Source organism: Pseudonaja textilis, chromosome 14 (genome assembly GCF_049901715.1).
Source record: "Pseudonaja textilis isolate UNSWEBS1 chromosome 14, rPseTex1.2, whole genome shotgun sequence".
Taxonomy (NCBI): domain Eukaryota; kingdom Metazoa; phylum Chordata; class Lepidosauria; order Squamata; family Elapidae; genus Pseudonaja; species Pseudonaja textilis.
This window is the reverse complement of record NC_142003.1, coordinates 9672038-9688427: the sequence shown is the minus strand read 5'-3', so window position 1 is coordinate 9688427 and position 16390 is coordinate 9672038. Positions and strand designations below refer to the sequence as shown.

Genomic DNA, 16390 nt, shown 5'->3' with positions numbered 1-16390 from the left:
GGAAGCAAATGAGAGACCAAGAGGAGATCAGGTCCCCCGGGGGATCCATGCGCCTGCCAGCCATGTGCTGCGTCGCCAGCTGTTTCCTCTCTGCGTTCTAAAACCCCATTAGGAAGCCGAGGGCAGGGAAGAAACAGCAGCTCTCGCTGGGCCCCAAAATAAACCGAAAGCATCAACAGCTTCTCTCAACATGCAGAATTAGAAAAGGATGTCAGAGGGGCTTCATCAGAGAAAGCAGAAGGTGTAGCAGCCTAAAAGACCATGGGATTTCTTTACCTAGATCCTGTGGGATCCACAAGAGCTGGAAAGGGGAATAGAACCATCTGATGGGATCTCCGCTAACACCTGCCCCAGAAATCCAATGAAGTTCTGGGTTGGATCAACAGTGGGAGAGTATCACATGAAGTGTTAGCACCACTGTATAATGTCTTGGTAAGGCATTATATTGGAATATTGCATCTAGTTTTGGTCACCATGATACAGGATAGGATAGGATAGGATAGGATAGAGAAAGAATAGAATAGAATAGAATAGAATAGAATAGAATAGAATAGAATAGAATAGAATAGAAGGGGCCTTGGAGGTCTTCTAGTCCAACCCCCTGCTCAGGCAGGAAACCTTATACATTTCAGACAAATAGTTGTCCAATCTCTTTAAAACTTCCAGTGTTAGAGCATTTACAACTTCTGGAGACAATCCATTCATTAATTGTTCTCACTGTCTGGAAAATTCTTCTTAGTTCTAAGTTGGTTCCCTCCTTGATAAATTTCCATTTATTGTTTCTAGTCCTGCCTTCAGGTGCTTTGGAGAATAGCTTTTTTTTTTTTGAATTTATTTTGATTTGTCAATCACTTACAAGATAATAGGTATAAGTATATACATAGTTATGAATACATGAAATGGATTCATATAAGAAAAGTAAAAGAAACAGTAGGACAGGGACGGTAGGGACATTTTGGTGCGCTCATGCACGCCCCCTACAGACCTCTTAGGAAAGGGGTGAGGTCAATAGTAGACAGTCTAAGGTTAAAGTTTTGGGGATTTGGGGAAAAAAACCACAGAGTCAGGTAGAGTATTCCAGACACTGACCACTCTGTGGCTGAAGTTCGTATTTCCTGCAATCAAGTTGGGTGCGGTTAACCTTGAGTTTGTATCTATTGTGTGCTCTTGTGTTGTAATGGTTGAAGCTGAAGTATTCATTGACAGGTAGGACATTGCAATGTATGATTTTATATACCATACTTAGATCAGACCGAAGACGGCGTAATTCAAGGTTTTCTAGGTCTAGAATTTCAAGTCTGGTGGCATAAGGTATTCTACAACGAGTAGAGGAGTAGAGAGCTCTTCTTGTGAAATATTTCTAGACTTTCTCAACTGTGCTAATATCTGATACGTAATGTGGGTTCCAGACTGATGAGCTGTATTCGAGTATTGGTCTAGCAAATATTTTGTATGCTCTAGTTAGTAGTGTGATATTACCAGAGAAAAAGCTACGTAGGATTAAGTTAACAACTCTTAATGCCTTTTTGGCTGTGTAGTTACAGTGGGCTCTAGCACTTTGATCATTAGAGATGAATATTCCAAGGTCCTTTACAGAGCTTGGATCATCAACAAGGTCTTGACTATTCAGCTTGTATTTTATTTTCTGATTTTTGTTCTGCCAATATGTAAGACAGAGCATTTATTTGTTGAGATTTGAAGTTGCCATTTGTTTGACTATTCTGATACATAGTCAAGGTCTTTTTAAAGGGTAGCAGTATTGTCTGTGGTATTGAACAGCTTTACATCATCAGCAAAGAGAACGCAGTTGCTCTTAATATGATCACAGAGGTCATTTATGTAGAGTATGAAGAGAGTTGGTCCTAGAACACTGCCTTGGGGGACACCACTGTTGACAGGTACAGAATTGGATAGGACACTCCCAATTTTGACCATTTGTTGTCTGTTTGACAGGAATGCTTCTATCCAGTTATGCAGTTGTCCAGAGATACCATAAGTTTTTAATTTTAGGAGTAGTTTGTCGTATATCACTCCTTCTTCGTTGTGGCAGCCCCTCAAATATTGGAACACTGTTATCATGTCAACCCTAGTCCTTCTTTTCATTAGACTTCTAGACATACCCAATTCCAGCAACCGTTCTTTATATGTTTTATAAAGATCCCCAATCATCTTTGTTGCTCTTCTCTGCATTCTTTTCTAGAGTCTCAACATCTTTTTTACATCACATCACATTTACATTTACAAAAAAATATGTTGAGGTTCTAGAAAGAGTGCAGAGAAGAGCAACAAAGATGATTAGGGGTCTAGAGGCTAAACAATGAATGACTGAGGGAACCAGGGATGTTCAGTCTAATGAAGAGAAGAACTACAAGTGACACGATAGCAGTTTTCCAAAGTTTGAGAGGCTGCCCCAAAGAAGAGGGGGTCAAGCTATTCTCCAAAGCACCCGAGGGCAGGACAAGAAGTAATGGGCAGAAACTTATCAAGGAGAGATCCAACTTAGAATTAAGAAGAAATTTCCTAACAGTGAGAACAATTAATCAGTGGAACAACTTGCCCCCAGAGGTTGTAAATGCTTCAACACTGGAAGTTTTAAGAAAAACTGGACAATCATTTGTCTCGCTTGAGGAGGGGTGTTGGAGTAGAAGACCTCCAAGGTTCCTTCTAACTCTGTTATTCTGTATTCTACATCCTCCCCAAATTTACTACCAGTTTTGCGGGCATGGCTTGATGGGAATGGCAGGGGAAGGATATTGCAAAATTCCCATTCCCACCCCACTAACCTGCTTTCCAGCTCCGTTCTCCTGTGCAGGGCAACAAAAGAAAACCCCAGCCGATCAGCTGGGAGGCTGAGAATAGATAGAGGTGGAGCCAGTCAGAGGTGGGATTTGCCAGTTCTCCAAACTACTCAAAATGCCCACTACCGGTTCTCCAGAACTGGTCAGAACTGGCTGAATGCCACCTCTGCTCCCCAGGCCAGAAAGAAGGGTTAGAATATTGTCCAAAAGCTTTCAAGCATCCAAGTACCCTTAATGTGTTAAAGATCAGAAGGAAAAGAAAGGGTGGTAGAAATAAATGTGGTGGGGTTTTTTGCATGTTATTCCCTTTTTCCCCCAGCAAATTTTAATTATCTGGGTTATCCAGAGTGTGGATTCACCCAAGAGCTGAAGTTACATTATATTTAAATATGGTTTATGGGATAAATCACCAGTCAGCTTTATCAGGTAGACCAGACAGGAAACACAGCGAGATAAGTTAATTCTACTTTATTGCAGAGCTACGTTATCAGAATCTTGCAAATCGGAAAGTGCAAATCACCCACTACTTCTTTTTGCAGCCCGATGATTTAGGAAGGAGCGTCTTGCTCCATTATCAGGTTCCAAAAGCCAAGAAAGAGAAGTTCTTCTAAGCAGTTTCCTTTCTTGTTCCTCACTTATAGGCAGGAATCTTGCCAAACTAAAGCAATACTGTATTTGCACCCTAAAACCACATATACCCTGGGAACGACTAGAGATGTGCTGTCTTCAGCCTTGTTCTCCAACAGACGGTCTGAACTTTTCTGTCTCTTGGTCCCCGGGAAAGCAGCCTCTCCCTCCTATAAATCTGGTGGATATTTCATCACATCCACCCATTGTGCAGCTGTGGGCTATGCTCCCTCTTATCTGACCATTCCATAGGAAGCATCTCTTTGCCTGGTCTCCCAAAGAGTAGAGTAGAGTAGAGTAGAATAGCGTAGAGTAGAGTAGAGTAGAGTAGAGTAGAGTAGAGTAGAGTAGAGTAGAGTAAAGTAGAGTAGAGTAGAATAGGAAAGAATAGAATAGAATAGAATAGAATAGAATAGAATAGAATAGAATAGAATAGAATAGAATAGAATGGAATGGAATGGAATGGGATGGGATGGGATGGGATGGGATGGGATGGGATGGGATGGGATGGGATGGGATGGGATGGGATGGGATGGGATAGGAAATAATAGCATAGCATAGCATAGCATAGCATAGCATAGCATAGCATAGCATAGCATAGCATAGCATAGCATAGCATAGCATAGAACAGAATATGGAATGAATGGAACAGAACAGAATAGAATACAGAATGGAATGGAATAGGGAATAGGGAATAGGATAGGATAGGATAGGATAGGACAGAACAGAACAGCAGAACAACAACAGAATACTGGAATAAAGAGTGGAGTGGAGTGGAGTGGAGTGGAGTGGAAGAGAAGAGAAGAGAAGAGAAGAGAAGAGAAGAGAAGAGAAGAGAAGAGAAGAGAAGAGAAGAGAAGAGGTTGTAAGGGACCCTGGAGGTCTTCTAGTCCAACCCCCTGCTTGGGCAGGAAACCCCATACCACTTCAGACAAATGGTTATCCAGTCTCTTCTTAAAACCTTCCAGTGTTGGAGCATTCACAACTTCTGGAGTCAAGTTGTTCCACTGATTAATTGTTCTAATTGTCAGGAAATTTCTCCTTAGTTCTAAGTTGCTTATTAGGAGAGAGATGTAACAGCTGCTTGTTAACCAGAGAAGGGCGTGTCGGTTTGGAAGCAAGAGAAGAGAGAGGCCCACACAACTGTGCCGTGTCGGGTTGCGCCAAACGTTGTGCTGCTCAAGTTTCTCTTTGCAAGGTGGGGCTGAAGGACTCCCACGTTCGTAGAGAAGAACGGCCGCTGACGCACTCTTGGACTGCATTGGTTTGACCCTGGCTTGGATTTTACTGCAGGGAGTCCTTGGCGTACAATGACCACAGTTGAGCCTTCAATCTCCACGGCTGAGCAAGACAGTCATTAAGCGGGTTTTGCTCCATTTTACAACCTTTTGTTGCCAGGGTTTGTTAAGGGAATCACCGTAGAGGTCGAGTTCGCAATAGGGTTGTTAAATGAATCTGGCTTCAGAAGGTCGCAAAAGGCAGTCACGTGACCGTGGGGGGCAGGGCAACTGACACAAGTACATGCCGGTTGCCAAGCGTTTGAACTCGGAAGACATGATTGGAAAGACGCTGCAGCTGTCATAAGTACCTGCCAGTTGCCAAGAGCCTGAACTTGGATCATGCGACCTTGGGGAGGCTGGAAGGGTCGTTAAGTGTGAAAAACCGTCAGAAGCTGGGGTAGGATTCAAAAATCCCAGCAACCACTTCGCTGCCCAGTTGCCAGGTGGACGTGGCCATGGTGGGCGTGGCCTACCAGAACTTCCGATTTGGCCGTTTTTTTGCCTTTCCCAGAGTCCGGAGGCTTCCCTCGGGCCTCTGGGAGGGTGAAAACAGCCTCCCCCAGGCTCTGGAGGCCCTCCAGAAGCTGGAAACAGGCCTGTTTTGTGACTTCTGGTACTTCTGGAAGGCCCGTTTTTCCCACTCCCAGAGCCTCTGCACAGACCCTGCACTTACCTGCATCAAAAATGGGCCATATAGAGACTCCTGGGGGAGGGGAGGGGATCGCAGGGCTAGCCGGTCAGTTCAAATATCGGTTCACTTGAACCAGATGCAAATTTAACATCTGGTTCACTCGAACCAGTCCAAACCAGTAGAATCCCACCCCTGGTCAGAAGTCTCTTTGTTCAGCGCTGTCATAACTTTGAACAGTCACTAAACAAAGGCAAGTCAAGCACGATCTCTGCTACTTCGTCTTTTCCCATTAGACTCAGACAAGATAGTTGTCAACTCATAAAATATTCCTTTGGTGTTTTTAGAGTTGCCAGCAGAAAGGGAAGGGGGAGCAGTGCAGCAGCTTGGAAAGCGAAACTGCATTCCATAAATGTTTTCAAAGATAGTAACTAGGTGACTGAAGTTTCTGCTGCACAAAATTCTAACTGGAGAACCTGACTGATGACTCTTGGCTATGGATGTGTCCCATTGGAGAATCTGAATTACGATACACGCAGGGGGAAAACCAGGGTCAAGGGTGACAATGAATGATGTGTCTCAGAGTCAGCTACGCCCAGGCAGTGACGGCATGTTAACTCCCGATAAATCCTTGGGAAGTTTTGGAAGTTTGGCTCAAGACTCATGATTTAGATGGGGGTGACTGCTGGAGCCCTGACAACAGTGTCAGCAGAAGCTCAACCAAACCAAAACGTAGCTTCAGTGTGTAGGAAGACTGCCCTCCCGAGATTAAAATATAATTAATATTAAAAAGGGGCAGGATAGAATATTTCCCCTAAAGGAGAAGAGGAGGGGAAAAAATCTTAACAAAGACAGAAAGCAACCTCAAGCAGAAGCTTGAAGAGGCTGGCCTTTAGGAATGGAGATTTTGTAATCATTCAGAAAGACTGGGCCAATCTATTCATAAGCAAAGAGACTCCAAACAAGCAACGTAATTAGGTAAATCCAAGCTGACAAGATTCACTCAGACAAATACCTAAGATTTGCATTTCCCTGGTTGCCTGTAGAGCCAGTTATGACCCCCACATGACCCCACAGGAATCTGGCAACAGCTATTAAAATAAGGTCACATTCTTATACAGGAACAGGCATCTCAATCACAAAGCCCCAAAGAATGTATAAAAACCCATCTGTTCTCAACCCCATTTTGACAGCTACCCCAAAAACATGCTGCTGTCACTGACATTCCTGGCTACCAAATAAACAGAGACCTTCTTTCCTGCTGACGGCCTCCATTTTATTACCAGTACCTTTCTCCCAGCTTGGAACCAGACTGGATTTTTATTCCAACAAGAGAAAGAAAAAAGAATCGTCGTATTAGGGAAAGTTAATATTTTTTTAAGCTGAAGGACCAATTTCCTTCTCTCTGACCGTGGAAGGACAACTTATCCTCTGATTTTAAAGAATCATAAAATTTGCATTCATTTTCCTTTCCCATTCACATCAATGTCAAGGTTGAGCAAGGCAGAAACTTCCTATTTATTTTTAATAAGTACACTTAGATCTGTATATCACAGTGGTTTTCAAAGGCTGTGCTGCCACAATTGCCCAGTGGGACTGGCACAGAAGCAAAAACAAGAATGCAACGCTGATCAAATTAAAACAAAAAAAACAAAACAACAACATTGTGACTCCCTTCCAAGTGGCTTGGATTCCCCCCGCCCACTTCCCCCAAGGGGATCTTAACCATCCCTACTGCCTGTTTCTTAGCTCAGTGATGCTTGGAAGACACTTCCTTTGCTTAAGGATCCCCAGAATACAGAATAATGGGCTTGGAAGGGCTCTGGGATCTTCTAGTCCAACCCACCGCTCAATGGAATGGGACAACTTGCGGCAACCAACTCACTGAGGGACAAGTCAATGCGGATTAACAGTTTAACAATTCTATTTAATTATTTAAAATAAATGAAAAGATATTTTAATGTTTCCCATTCACATTTTGTCCATCTTTTTGCATTCTTTCTTTAATGAGACTATTCCACCATTTCTTTGATATTAGTGCAACTCTTGTCCCGCAGCGAGTTGTCCTGCAGCAAGTTGGCCATGGTGAGTTGGCCATGCCGAATTGGCGGTGGCAAGTTGGCCATGGTGAGTTAGCCATGGTGCATTGGCCATGCCGAGTTGGCCATGCTGAGTTGGCTGTGGTGAGTTGGCCATGTCGAGTTGGCTGTGGTGAGTTGGCCATGGCGAGTTGGACAGACCGAGTTGGCTGTGGTGAGTTGGCCATGCCGAGTTGGCTGTGGTGAGTTGGCCATGGCGAGTTGGCTGTGGTGAGTTGGCCATGGCGAGTTGGACAGACCAAGTTGGCTGTGGTGAGTTGGCCATGCCGAGTTGGCTGTGGTGAGTTGGCCATGGTGAGTTGGTGGTGGTAAGTTGGCCATGACGAGTTGGACAGACCGAGTTGGACAGACCGAGCTGGACAGACCGAGTTGGACAGACTGAGTTGGCTGTGGTGAGTTGGCTGTGGTGAGTTGGCCATGGCAAGTTGGACAGACCGAGTTGGACAGACCGAGTTGGCTGTGGTGAGTTGGCCATGATGAGTTGGACAGACCGAGTTGGACAGACCGAGTTGGACAGACCGAGTTGGACAGACCGAGTTGGCTGTGGTGAGTTGGCTGTGGCGAGTTGGCCATGGCGAGTTGGACAGACCGAGTTGGACAGACCGAGTTGGCTGTGGTGAGTTGGCTGTGGCCAGTTGGCCGTGGCAAGTTGGCCATGGCCAATTGTCATGGACCCCTGCTCAAGGAGGAGGCCTCATACCATTCCAGACAAATCCAGCTCGTATTCCCCTTTTGCCCTTCTGTTACTTACTCCGATTCCCCTTATCATTTCCAAATGGTAACAAGACTTCCCCTTTTCCATTACTAAACTAGGTTAACTTCATCAGTGCTAGTGATGAAATGTCTACAAGCCCACAGCCAAGCTCAAGGGAGCACCAGGTTCAAGGGAGCACCCCACGGTTCAAGCCCTGAGCTACAAATATTCTCTGATCAATTCCGAGGGTTCTTCCCATCACTTAAATCCCAATTCCTGCTTCTGAGTCGCCAAGCTTGAGAGTCTGCTGCACCAGCCGAGAGGTTTGAGACTGCCAATTTCTCTTTGTATTTTTTGTTTTTTACGACCTTGGAAAGTATTCCTTGGAAAGAGGCCGCCATCCATCACCATCTGCTTGGCATGATCACATCCATTTAAAACAAGAGGTTATGGCCATAACCCAGCAGGATGGCCTGGGATGGAAAAGTAGGCAGTTACCAGACTCACCGAGACTGGATGGGAAGGACATTGGATGAACTGGTTAAAGTTTTGGGTCTGGTTGGCACCTCTCAGGTTCAATACAGGTAGTCATTTAATCATCCCCATTTAACGATCTCACAATCCCTTGCGGGGTGAAGTCTAGGCAACTGAACGGAGCTGAGTACTTACTGGCCGGATGCCCTTCCTGTCACCAAAGTGGAGTTTTGTTCAGCAGATATATATTCTCAGTGTGCCCGGAGAGAGAAAAATATCTGCCTCTACCTAGGATCGAACAGTTCATTTAATGAATGTCTAGAATTATAATGGCACTGAAGGAAGTGACTTTCACACTGACAACCATCCTAGCATCTACGTAGTCACATTCAGACGATTGGCAACTGACTCGTATTTAGGACGGCTGCCGTGTCCTCTGGGGTTCACGTAATCCCCTTTAGCGGCCTTCGGAGAAGCAAAGTCCAAGGGGGGAAGCCAGATTAACTTAACAACCAGGTGACTAACTTAACCCCTGCAGTGATCCACTTGACAACAGCAGAAAGAAAGGTCGTAAAATGAGGCAAAACTCCCTTAAGTGCTGTCTCACTTAGCCACTGAAATTTGAGGCTCAATTGTGGTCGTATTGGAAAGGATCAGAAGTGATCAAGTCGAAATCTACAGTATATCTAACCCTTGACCTACAACCGTAATGGGGCCTGCCAATGACAGCAGCAAGACGCGATGGACATAAAACAGGTCATCATGTGATCGACTCAGTTTTACAACCTTTTTTGCAGCAGTCATTAAACCTTTTTTTTGGGGGGGGGGTAATCTGGCGTTTTATTGCCAAAATCTGCAAGTTATTCCAACAGGAAAGTATCCGAATTTGCTTTCTTCTTCTTTTTTCTCTCTCCAAACATAACGCTCGCTTCTGAGAAATATTGTTTTCCAAGACAAAAAAAGGAGAATGTTCTTAGCACAATCTGGGCCGTTTTCCAAGCGCGTGAGTTTGCCCTGCCACATCTGAGAAGCTTCGCCAGGGGCTTTTGTGTCACCTCCAAAATAATTCTGCAAATTGGTTTGGCTGGTGGCTTCGTGCGTTGCACTCCTATGATTAATTGAATAAGCCACGGCGACTGAGTTGTGAGTTCACACATCATCATGTGAAGCCCAAATCGAGCCAAACACCTCTGCACGAGCTGAATACTTTATAATTGTCGGATAATTTTCAGCATATGGCTTTATGAGCCAATAGGTTGCCCACTGCTGAGCATAAATGACACCCCCATGTCACCTTGGAATCCATTTTTTCTTGGAGGCTTCTGAGCTGCCACATTCCCTGCCTGGGAATTTGGAGCGAGGGATCTCAAAGAGCAGTGGAAGATTAGCCACAACAACATTCCTTTCTTGGAACGTCAAGGACATGTTACTCTGCACTAGTGGTAGGATTCAAATTTTATTTACTAGTAATTTTTTTCTGTGGGCATGGCTTGGTGGGCATGGCAGGGGAAGGATACTGCAAAATCCCCATCCCACCCCACTAACCTGCTTTCCAGCTCTGTTCTCCTGTGCAGGGAAACCAAAGAAGACCCAGCCAATCAGCTGGGACTCAGGAGGCGGTGAATACATGGGGGTGGGACCAGTCAGAGGTGGAATTTGCCAGTTCTCCGAACTACTCAAAACCTCTGCTACTACCACCTCTGCTCTGCAGTTGGAGGGGAGTGCCTGGGGATAATTTCCACTTGGAACCAAGTAATGATTGGACCATATAATGGACGCTTGGGTGCAGGGGTTGGATTTTGGATTTTGTTTGGGCTGGGGAAAATCCAGAACTCTCAAATTCAGGTTTTCCCCAGATGTGCCAATATGACATCTCTAATAAAATGGAGAAGGTGATACTCTTGGAGTTTTTTTCTCTGGAGGTTGTTACTTAGAACACTGACTCACAGTCAGGGATCTAGGAAATTTTGTTTGTGTTAGGTTTAGACAACACTCTTTCCCCTTCCTCTTAAGAAGTAGCCTTCAATATTCGGGTTATAAGAGGAACTTAAGCTGTGTAGATTTTATATCAGATTAATAGGGGGAAATACAATCGGTCCTTGACATACAGCTATAATGGAGTCTGCCCATTGTGGTTGTAAAATTATGACAGTCATAAATCACACTCGCTTACGTGACCGACCAGATTTTATGGCAAAGCCACGATTTGCTGTGGGTGCAGTTTTACTGGAAGTACAACTTTTCAGCAAAACTATCATTAAACACATAGTTTAATGATCCCAGAAAGTGGGAATATGCTAGGAAGAAGATGGATGGTTTTGCCCATCAGAGGAGCTAATAAGGTGGTTAGATGTTCCGCGACAGAGTCGATGCTGCTGACCATTTGTCTGGGTAGAGTTCCCGCTTTGTGGGTTTTAGGGAAACCAAAGTCCTTTTGAAAAAACATCCTTGGGACCCTGACCTAGGTGTTCCCAAATTCCCATCATAGACTGGGTTGGTGCAACTTCCCAAGGGATAATGAGACTAGGTTGGGGTGGATGCTGGTTTGATTCATACAACACACTCTATTAGGAGAAAATGAAGTTGGTTATTTTGCAGTCTGGCCTGGTGGGAAAAAAATGCTTTGTAGGGGTGAGCCAGCAGTTGTAGGTTGGCATGTTCCATGTTGTGTTCCGTCCCACAAATTCTAGCCGAGCAACTGGGCTTGAGGTGTTCTGTGGACACACAACTATGTTCCTTCCTCCTCCTGAATGAATTTGTTTGATGTCATCGAAAGGAGGGAGGTGGGAAAATTTGGGAAGAGGTGTGTTTCCAAGGTTAAACTCAACAAAAGTGAACATGGCTGCCACAGCAGTGGAGTATAGGTATTGCAAGTCCATCAATGTACGTGATGCTTATCAAAAGAGACAACTCTTCCATCACGCTGGCCTAGCTACCATCATGACTTTTGACATACCCTGTGGCTGCCTCTGCAATTGGGAGATTGCAAGGAGAAAATAACGTGTGTCGGTCTTAAAAAGCCAGGTTTCTGGCACAGCAAATGCAATATAGATACATAATGTTTCCTGACAACATTTTCCAATCTGTTGCTCTCTTTTACCAAACAAATCTTCAGTTTTTACCAATCTACAAGCTTGGTTCGCACTGCTATTTTAAGCAGAGGTGTGGGCAGTGCGGAAAAAAAAAAAGACAGGACATCAATCTAATAAGTAAATAAGCTGGGTTCTAGAGGACAATTTAGCACCAAATGTCCACCATTTTGATCAGGTTTTATTGAAGTTTCTCAGCAATTTAACTTCTTCTGGCTAAGAGGCCAAGCTGCTATCAAGCAAGCTTGCTAGGGGGGCGTGCATAAGCGCACCAACGTGCCTACCGTCCCTGTCCTATTGTTTCTTTTATTTTTTAATTTTTCTTATATGTATCCATGTATTCATAACTATGTTTTTACTTATACCTATTACCTTGTAAGCAATTGACAAAAATAAATAAATAAATGAATGAATAAATAAACAAAAGCTCAGCTCTTGCAGGGCCATCTGGTAACTCATAATTTGAGCCAAGGAGAAGGCTGAGTCAGCAATGGGACACCTGCTTTGCTGCAGGATTCTTAGGCTGGATTCACCCAACACGCAAAGCTGAACTCTTCGTGATTTCAAACCCTCTGTCTGAAATGGTATTAAATTTCCCACTTTAAGCAGGGGGGTTGGATTAGAATAGGGGTCCGCAAACCCTGGTCCAAGGACTGGCACCGGGCCGTGGCAAAGCAACAACCAGGCTATGTAAACAAAGCAAAGCCTCATCCGCAGGATCCAGGCAGCACGCAACTCCATGTCCCATCTGGTCCAGCAGAAAAAAAACTTTCTCCATGGAACTAGTCCCTAGTGATCAAAAGGTTGGGGAGCTGCTGGACTAGTGTCAGCCTTAGAAGCCATATTTTACTTGGAAGCTTTGAGGCTACCACATTTAGTGCCTGGGAAATTGGGAGGGGCGATTTCTTAGTGAGTAGAAGTTTCAAGGCTCAACAACATTCTTTCTTAGTAGTCAAGGACATGTTGCCCTGCACCTGGAAGGGAGCGTCTGGAGGAATGGCTCCAGTTGGGATGATGTTTGATTGGGCCATGTGATGGGCTGATGGGTGCAGGGGGTGGATTTTTGAATTTGTCTTGGGGAAGGGAAAACCTAGAACTCTCAGATTTGGGTTTTTCCAGATGTGACAATATGACTTCTCTCATAAATTTTTACTTGGAAGGACTTTGTTTCTGAGCGCTGAACAATTACGGGGGAGCTGACACAATCCCTAGTGATCAAAAGGCTGGGGTCTGCTGGACTAGAAGACCTTCAAGGTCCCTTCCAACTCTGTAATTCTGTTACTCTGACCCCAGGGACCATAGTAGACTAGGCCCCCTATCCTCCACCATCTCCTAAAGTTGCCCAAACTCGTGTTCCTCGTATCGGTGACACTATCTAACTATCTTCTCCTCTGCTGTCCCCTTCCCCTTTGGCCTTCCATCTTCCCCAATATTCAGGGTCTTTCCCAAGGTATCTTGTCTTCTCATTTGGTGGCCAAAGTAGTGGAGCTTCAGATTGGCTGTCTGTCCTTCCCTTAAGATTGACTGATTTGGACAGATCTTAATACAGGACTATTGAACAAACTGTGGTCAAGTAAAACTAGTTTAGCCTGACTGGGGAGCCTCATTCTGGTCTAAAGCAGATTGATCTTGAGCTCAAGAGACAGCACAAAAAAAAATCATTCTCTCTTGGGGGAAAAATAGAAGGAGGAAGCAGAGGTGATATTCAAGCCAGTTTGGACCGGTTCTGGTGCATTCAGTAGTGAAAATTTTGACACACTCTCCAAACCGGTTTGGGAAAAAAAATTTGAAACCCACCACAGGGAGGAAGGCATGTTGGATATGTTCGCCGGCTTGAGTTATTTGTAAAAATAATAAAAGGGGAGATACCAATAAATACATAATTAGGTAAGCAACATTATGTCCAGGGGATTCCCTCCCGCCCAGAACCATTTCTTCTCTAAGGAAAAAAGAGAAGATGAGTGAGGTGGAGAGGTGGAGGAACGGGACAACCTGCTCGCATCAACTCTGTTAGTGATTGAGAAGAGTCACAAACTCATAAGGGGAACGGATGTAAGAAGTGACATCATCTCTGATCTCTGCTTGAAAATTGGCTGGGCACAAAGCCTCGATCTCTGCAGAGAGAACCATGGCAACTCTATTCCTCCGAGGAGTTTCGACAGGATTCTGAACCAGGGTTTATCTAGCGATCACCACACTATAAAAAAGAGGTGGAGACTCCAGAAAGAGTGCAGAGAAGAGCAACCAGGATGATGAGGGGACTGGAGGCTAAAACATGCGATGAACGGTTGCAGGAGCTGGACATGGCTAGTTTAGTGAAGAGAAGGACCAGGGGAGACAGGATAGCAGTCTTCCAAAATTGGAAGAGCTGCCACAGAGAGGAGGAAGGGGTCAAGCTAATTTCCAAAGCACCCGAAGGCCAGACAAGGAATAATAATGGATGGAAACTGAACAAGGAGATTCAGCCTGGAAATAAGGAGACATTTTCTGACACAGCAATCAACGAACAGAGCAGAAGTTGCCTTCGGAAGTGGTGGGAGCTTCATCACGGGAAGCTTTCAAGAAGAGACTGAACTGCCTTCTGTCAGAAATGGTGTAGGGTCTCCTGCTTGGGCAGGGGGTTGGACTAGATGACCTACAAGGTCCCTTCCAACTCTGTTCATCTGTTAATCCTGTTAACTTCCTGTTTTGCATTTACAGCCCTGCAACCTAGACCAACCCAAATTGCTAAGCTAAAAAAGGTAGCTGGTTGGCTTGGGGTGCCATGTGCGTTTGGGTTCACCGCCTACCCTTCAGAGCAGGCCATTCTGGGCATGGCAGAATAATAGTCTGATCTGGTCTAAGGGAGGTTTTTAATCTCCTAACCTTTGCCTCGGTGAAATGGGCCGCAGAGCTCGCTTGCATCGTCAGACTGTATTTCTAGGAGGGGAGAAACAAGGGCAACGGTGTCCCTGAGCATGCACAGACCACCTGCGTGTTATCTCTCAAGTCGGCGTAAAACAACCACCCGCCCTGCGCTGTGGCGCCTGGGATCAAGGTTTAGGGTTCCTTATTTCTGACCTTTGGCACCTGGACATCCGAAACACCTGGACGCCTGCCTATTTGCCCTACCCCACTTTGCAGGGGCGCGCAGAGAAATATGGGGACCTACCTATTGGGTTTCAAAGGCTGGAGCTCCTCCTTCTGGAAGCAGGTAAAGCAGAAGGAATCCATCTTTCCAAGGAAGCAAAGCAAGGGGCGATCCTGGCCAGGCCACCCCTGACAGCCATCAGTATTTTGCAAAGGACGGGCTGGGCCCTCCACACTCAGCTGTTCTGGCCCAGCTTCCAGGGGCAAACATTTCGCACCTTCCTTTCTCCGATTTCCCGCTGCTCCTTCCAGGGTGCAAAAGGTCCCCGCCCCTGTTACGGGGTTGCTCTGCTGGGGATGGAAACCAGGCACTTTAGAGCCGGTTGCTTTGTAGGTATCTAGTAAATGCCTTGACAGGTCTCCCGGCTTCCATTGAGGAATGGCTTTTCCTTGAAAATTGGGGCCACCTTCAGAAGAGCTTGCTTAGCAGCTTTTGAGGGTGTCCTTCCTTGGGGAACCTTTGACGTTGATGTCTTCTTGGAAGATGAACAGGGAGGCCTCAGCATCTGTGTCTTCTCCTCTTGTTCAATCTTGCGATGGCCTGTTAGCTCCAGGTGTAGACCTCCAAAGAGACCTTATTCCAGAACCAGAGAAGAGGTCAAGGAAGTTCTCAATCTTCCGCCAGAAAGATTGACAAACTCGTCATCAAGTCTTTTGAGATTTCTCCCATGCCTCTTGCTGGTCACTTCCCGAAAAGTAAGCTACCATCTGCTGGAGAGGTTTTGTCTTCGCTGACTCTGAGAGATAGATGATGAGGAGAATCCCATTCAGCCCAGATGACCAAGCCAGGCTTTGCCCTTCGATCTTCCAGACATCCTAGGACAACTTGCCCGGTGGTAAGTTATCTTTTCCCTTTTGGGAAGGGAAGTCACGGACTTTGCGAGCGGAGGCAGCCAGCGCGACACTCTGGACCTCTTGGTCAGGACGAGGAGAAGTGACGCCTTGGCAGAAGGTGGCACTTCTATGAGTGCGTGTGTTTGAGGGAGAGAGAGAGAGAGAGAGAGAGAGAATATGTGTATGCCTAGGCAGACATCCACACAGAAGAGGAAGGAAGGGAAGGATTCACCCTGGGCAACCAAGCCTGAGTTCCGTGCTCACGGTCTCTTTTGCCTTGGGCATCAAAACTTCAAGACCTGCTGAATAGACCGAGAGATTCCCAGGGCTGTCTGGTTGACCGAGCAGCCAGCTCTCTCTGACAGATAAAGCAGGCAGGGTATTAATAGCTCGAGCTTCACGCGGTGAGGCTGGAGAGTTAACTCTTCCCCTGCCGCAGTTCTGGTCCGCATGCCTTGAAGACTGAACAGCAGCCTTCGTGCCTCTGTCTCTTGGAGAGAATCAGGGGTGGGGGGGTGTCTCAGGATGACCAGTCTCTGGAGGCTGGATCAGTGGGGGTGCCCCCCCCCCACTTTTAACTACTCATCCTCCCGGTGCCTTGGACAGCAGCCTTTCCCGAAGGAATGGAAAGGAAGAAACGTGACAATAAACATAACTGAAAAACTGGATTGGCTAGGTTGGGTTACAGGGCATAAAAAGGGGGTCTTAGCTAGATTCCCAAGATATGCTAGACTCGGC

At 45.7% G+C, this 16390-nt stretch overlaps 1 protein-coding gene across 1 annotated transcript in view; it reads right to left on the bottom strand.

Moving 5' to 3' along the window:
* Positions 1–15232, bottom strand: part of SBK1 (SH3 domain binding kinase 1) — a 67815-nt gene extending 52583 nt beyond the window's left edge. The window contains exon 1 of the mRNA XM_026704631.2: positions 14841–15232. Coding sequence (XP_026560416.2) covers positions 14841–14902 — 62 coding nt within the window. The 5' untranslated portion in view covers positions 14903–15232. The remainder of the gene's footprint in view (positions 1–14840) is intronic.
* Positions 15233–16390: the final 1158 nt, after the last annotated feature.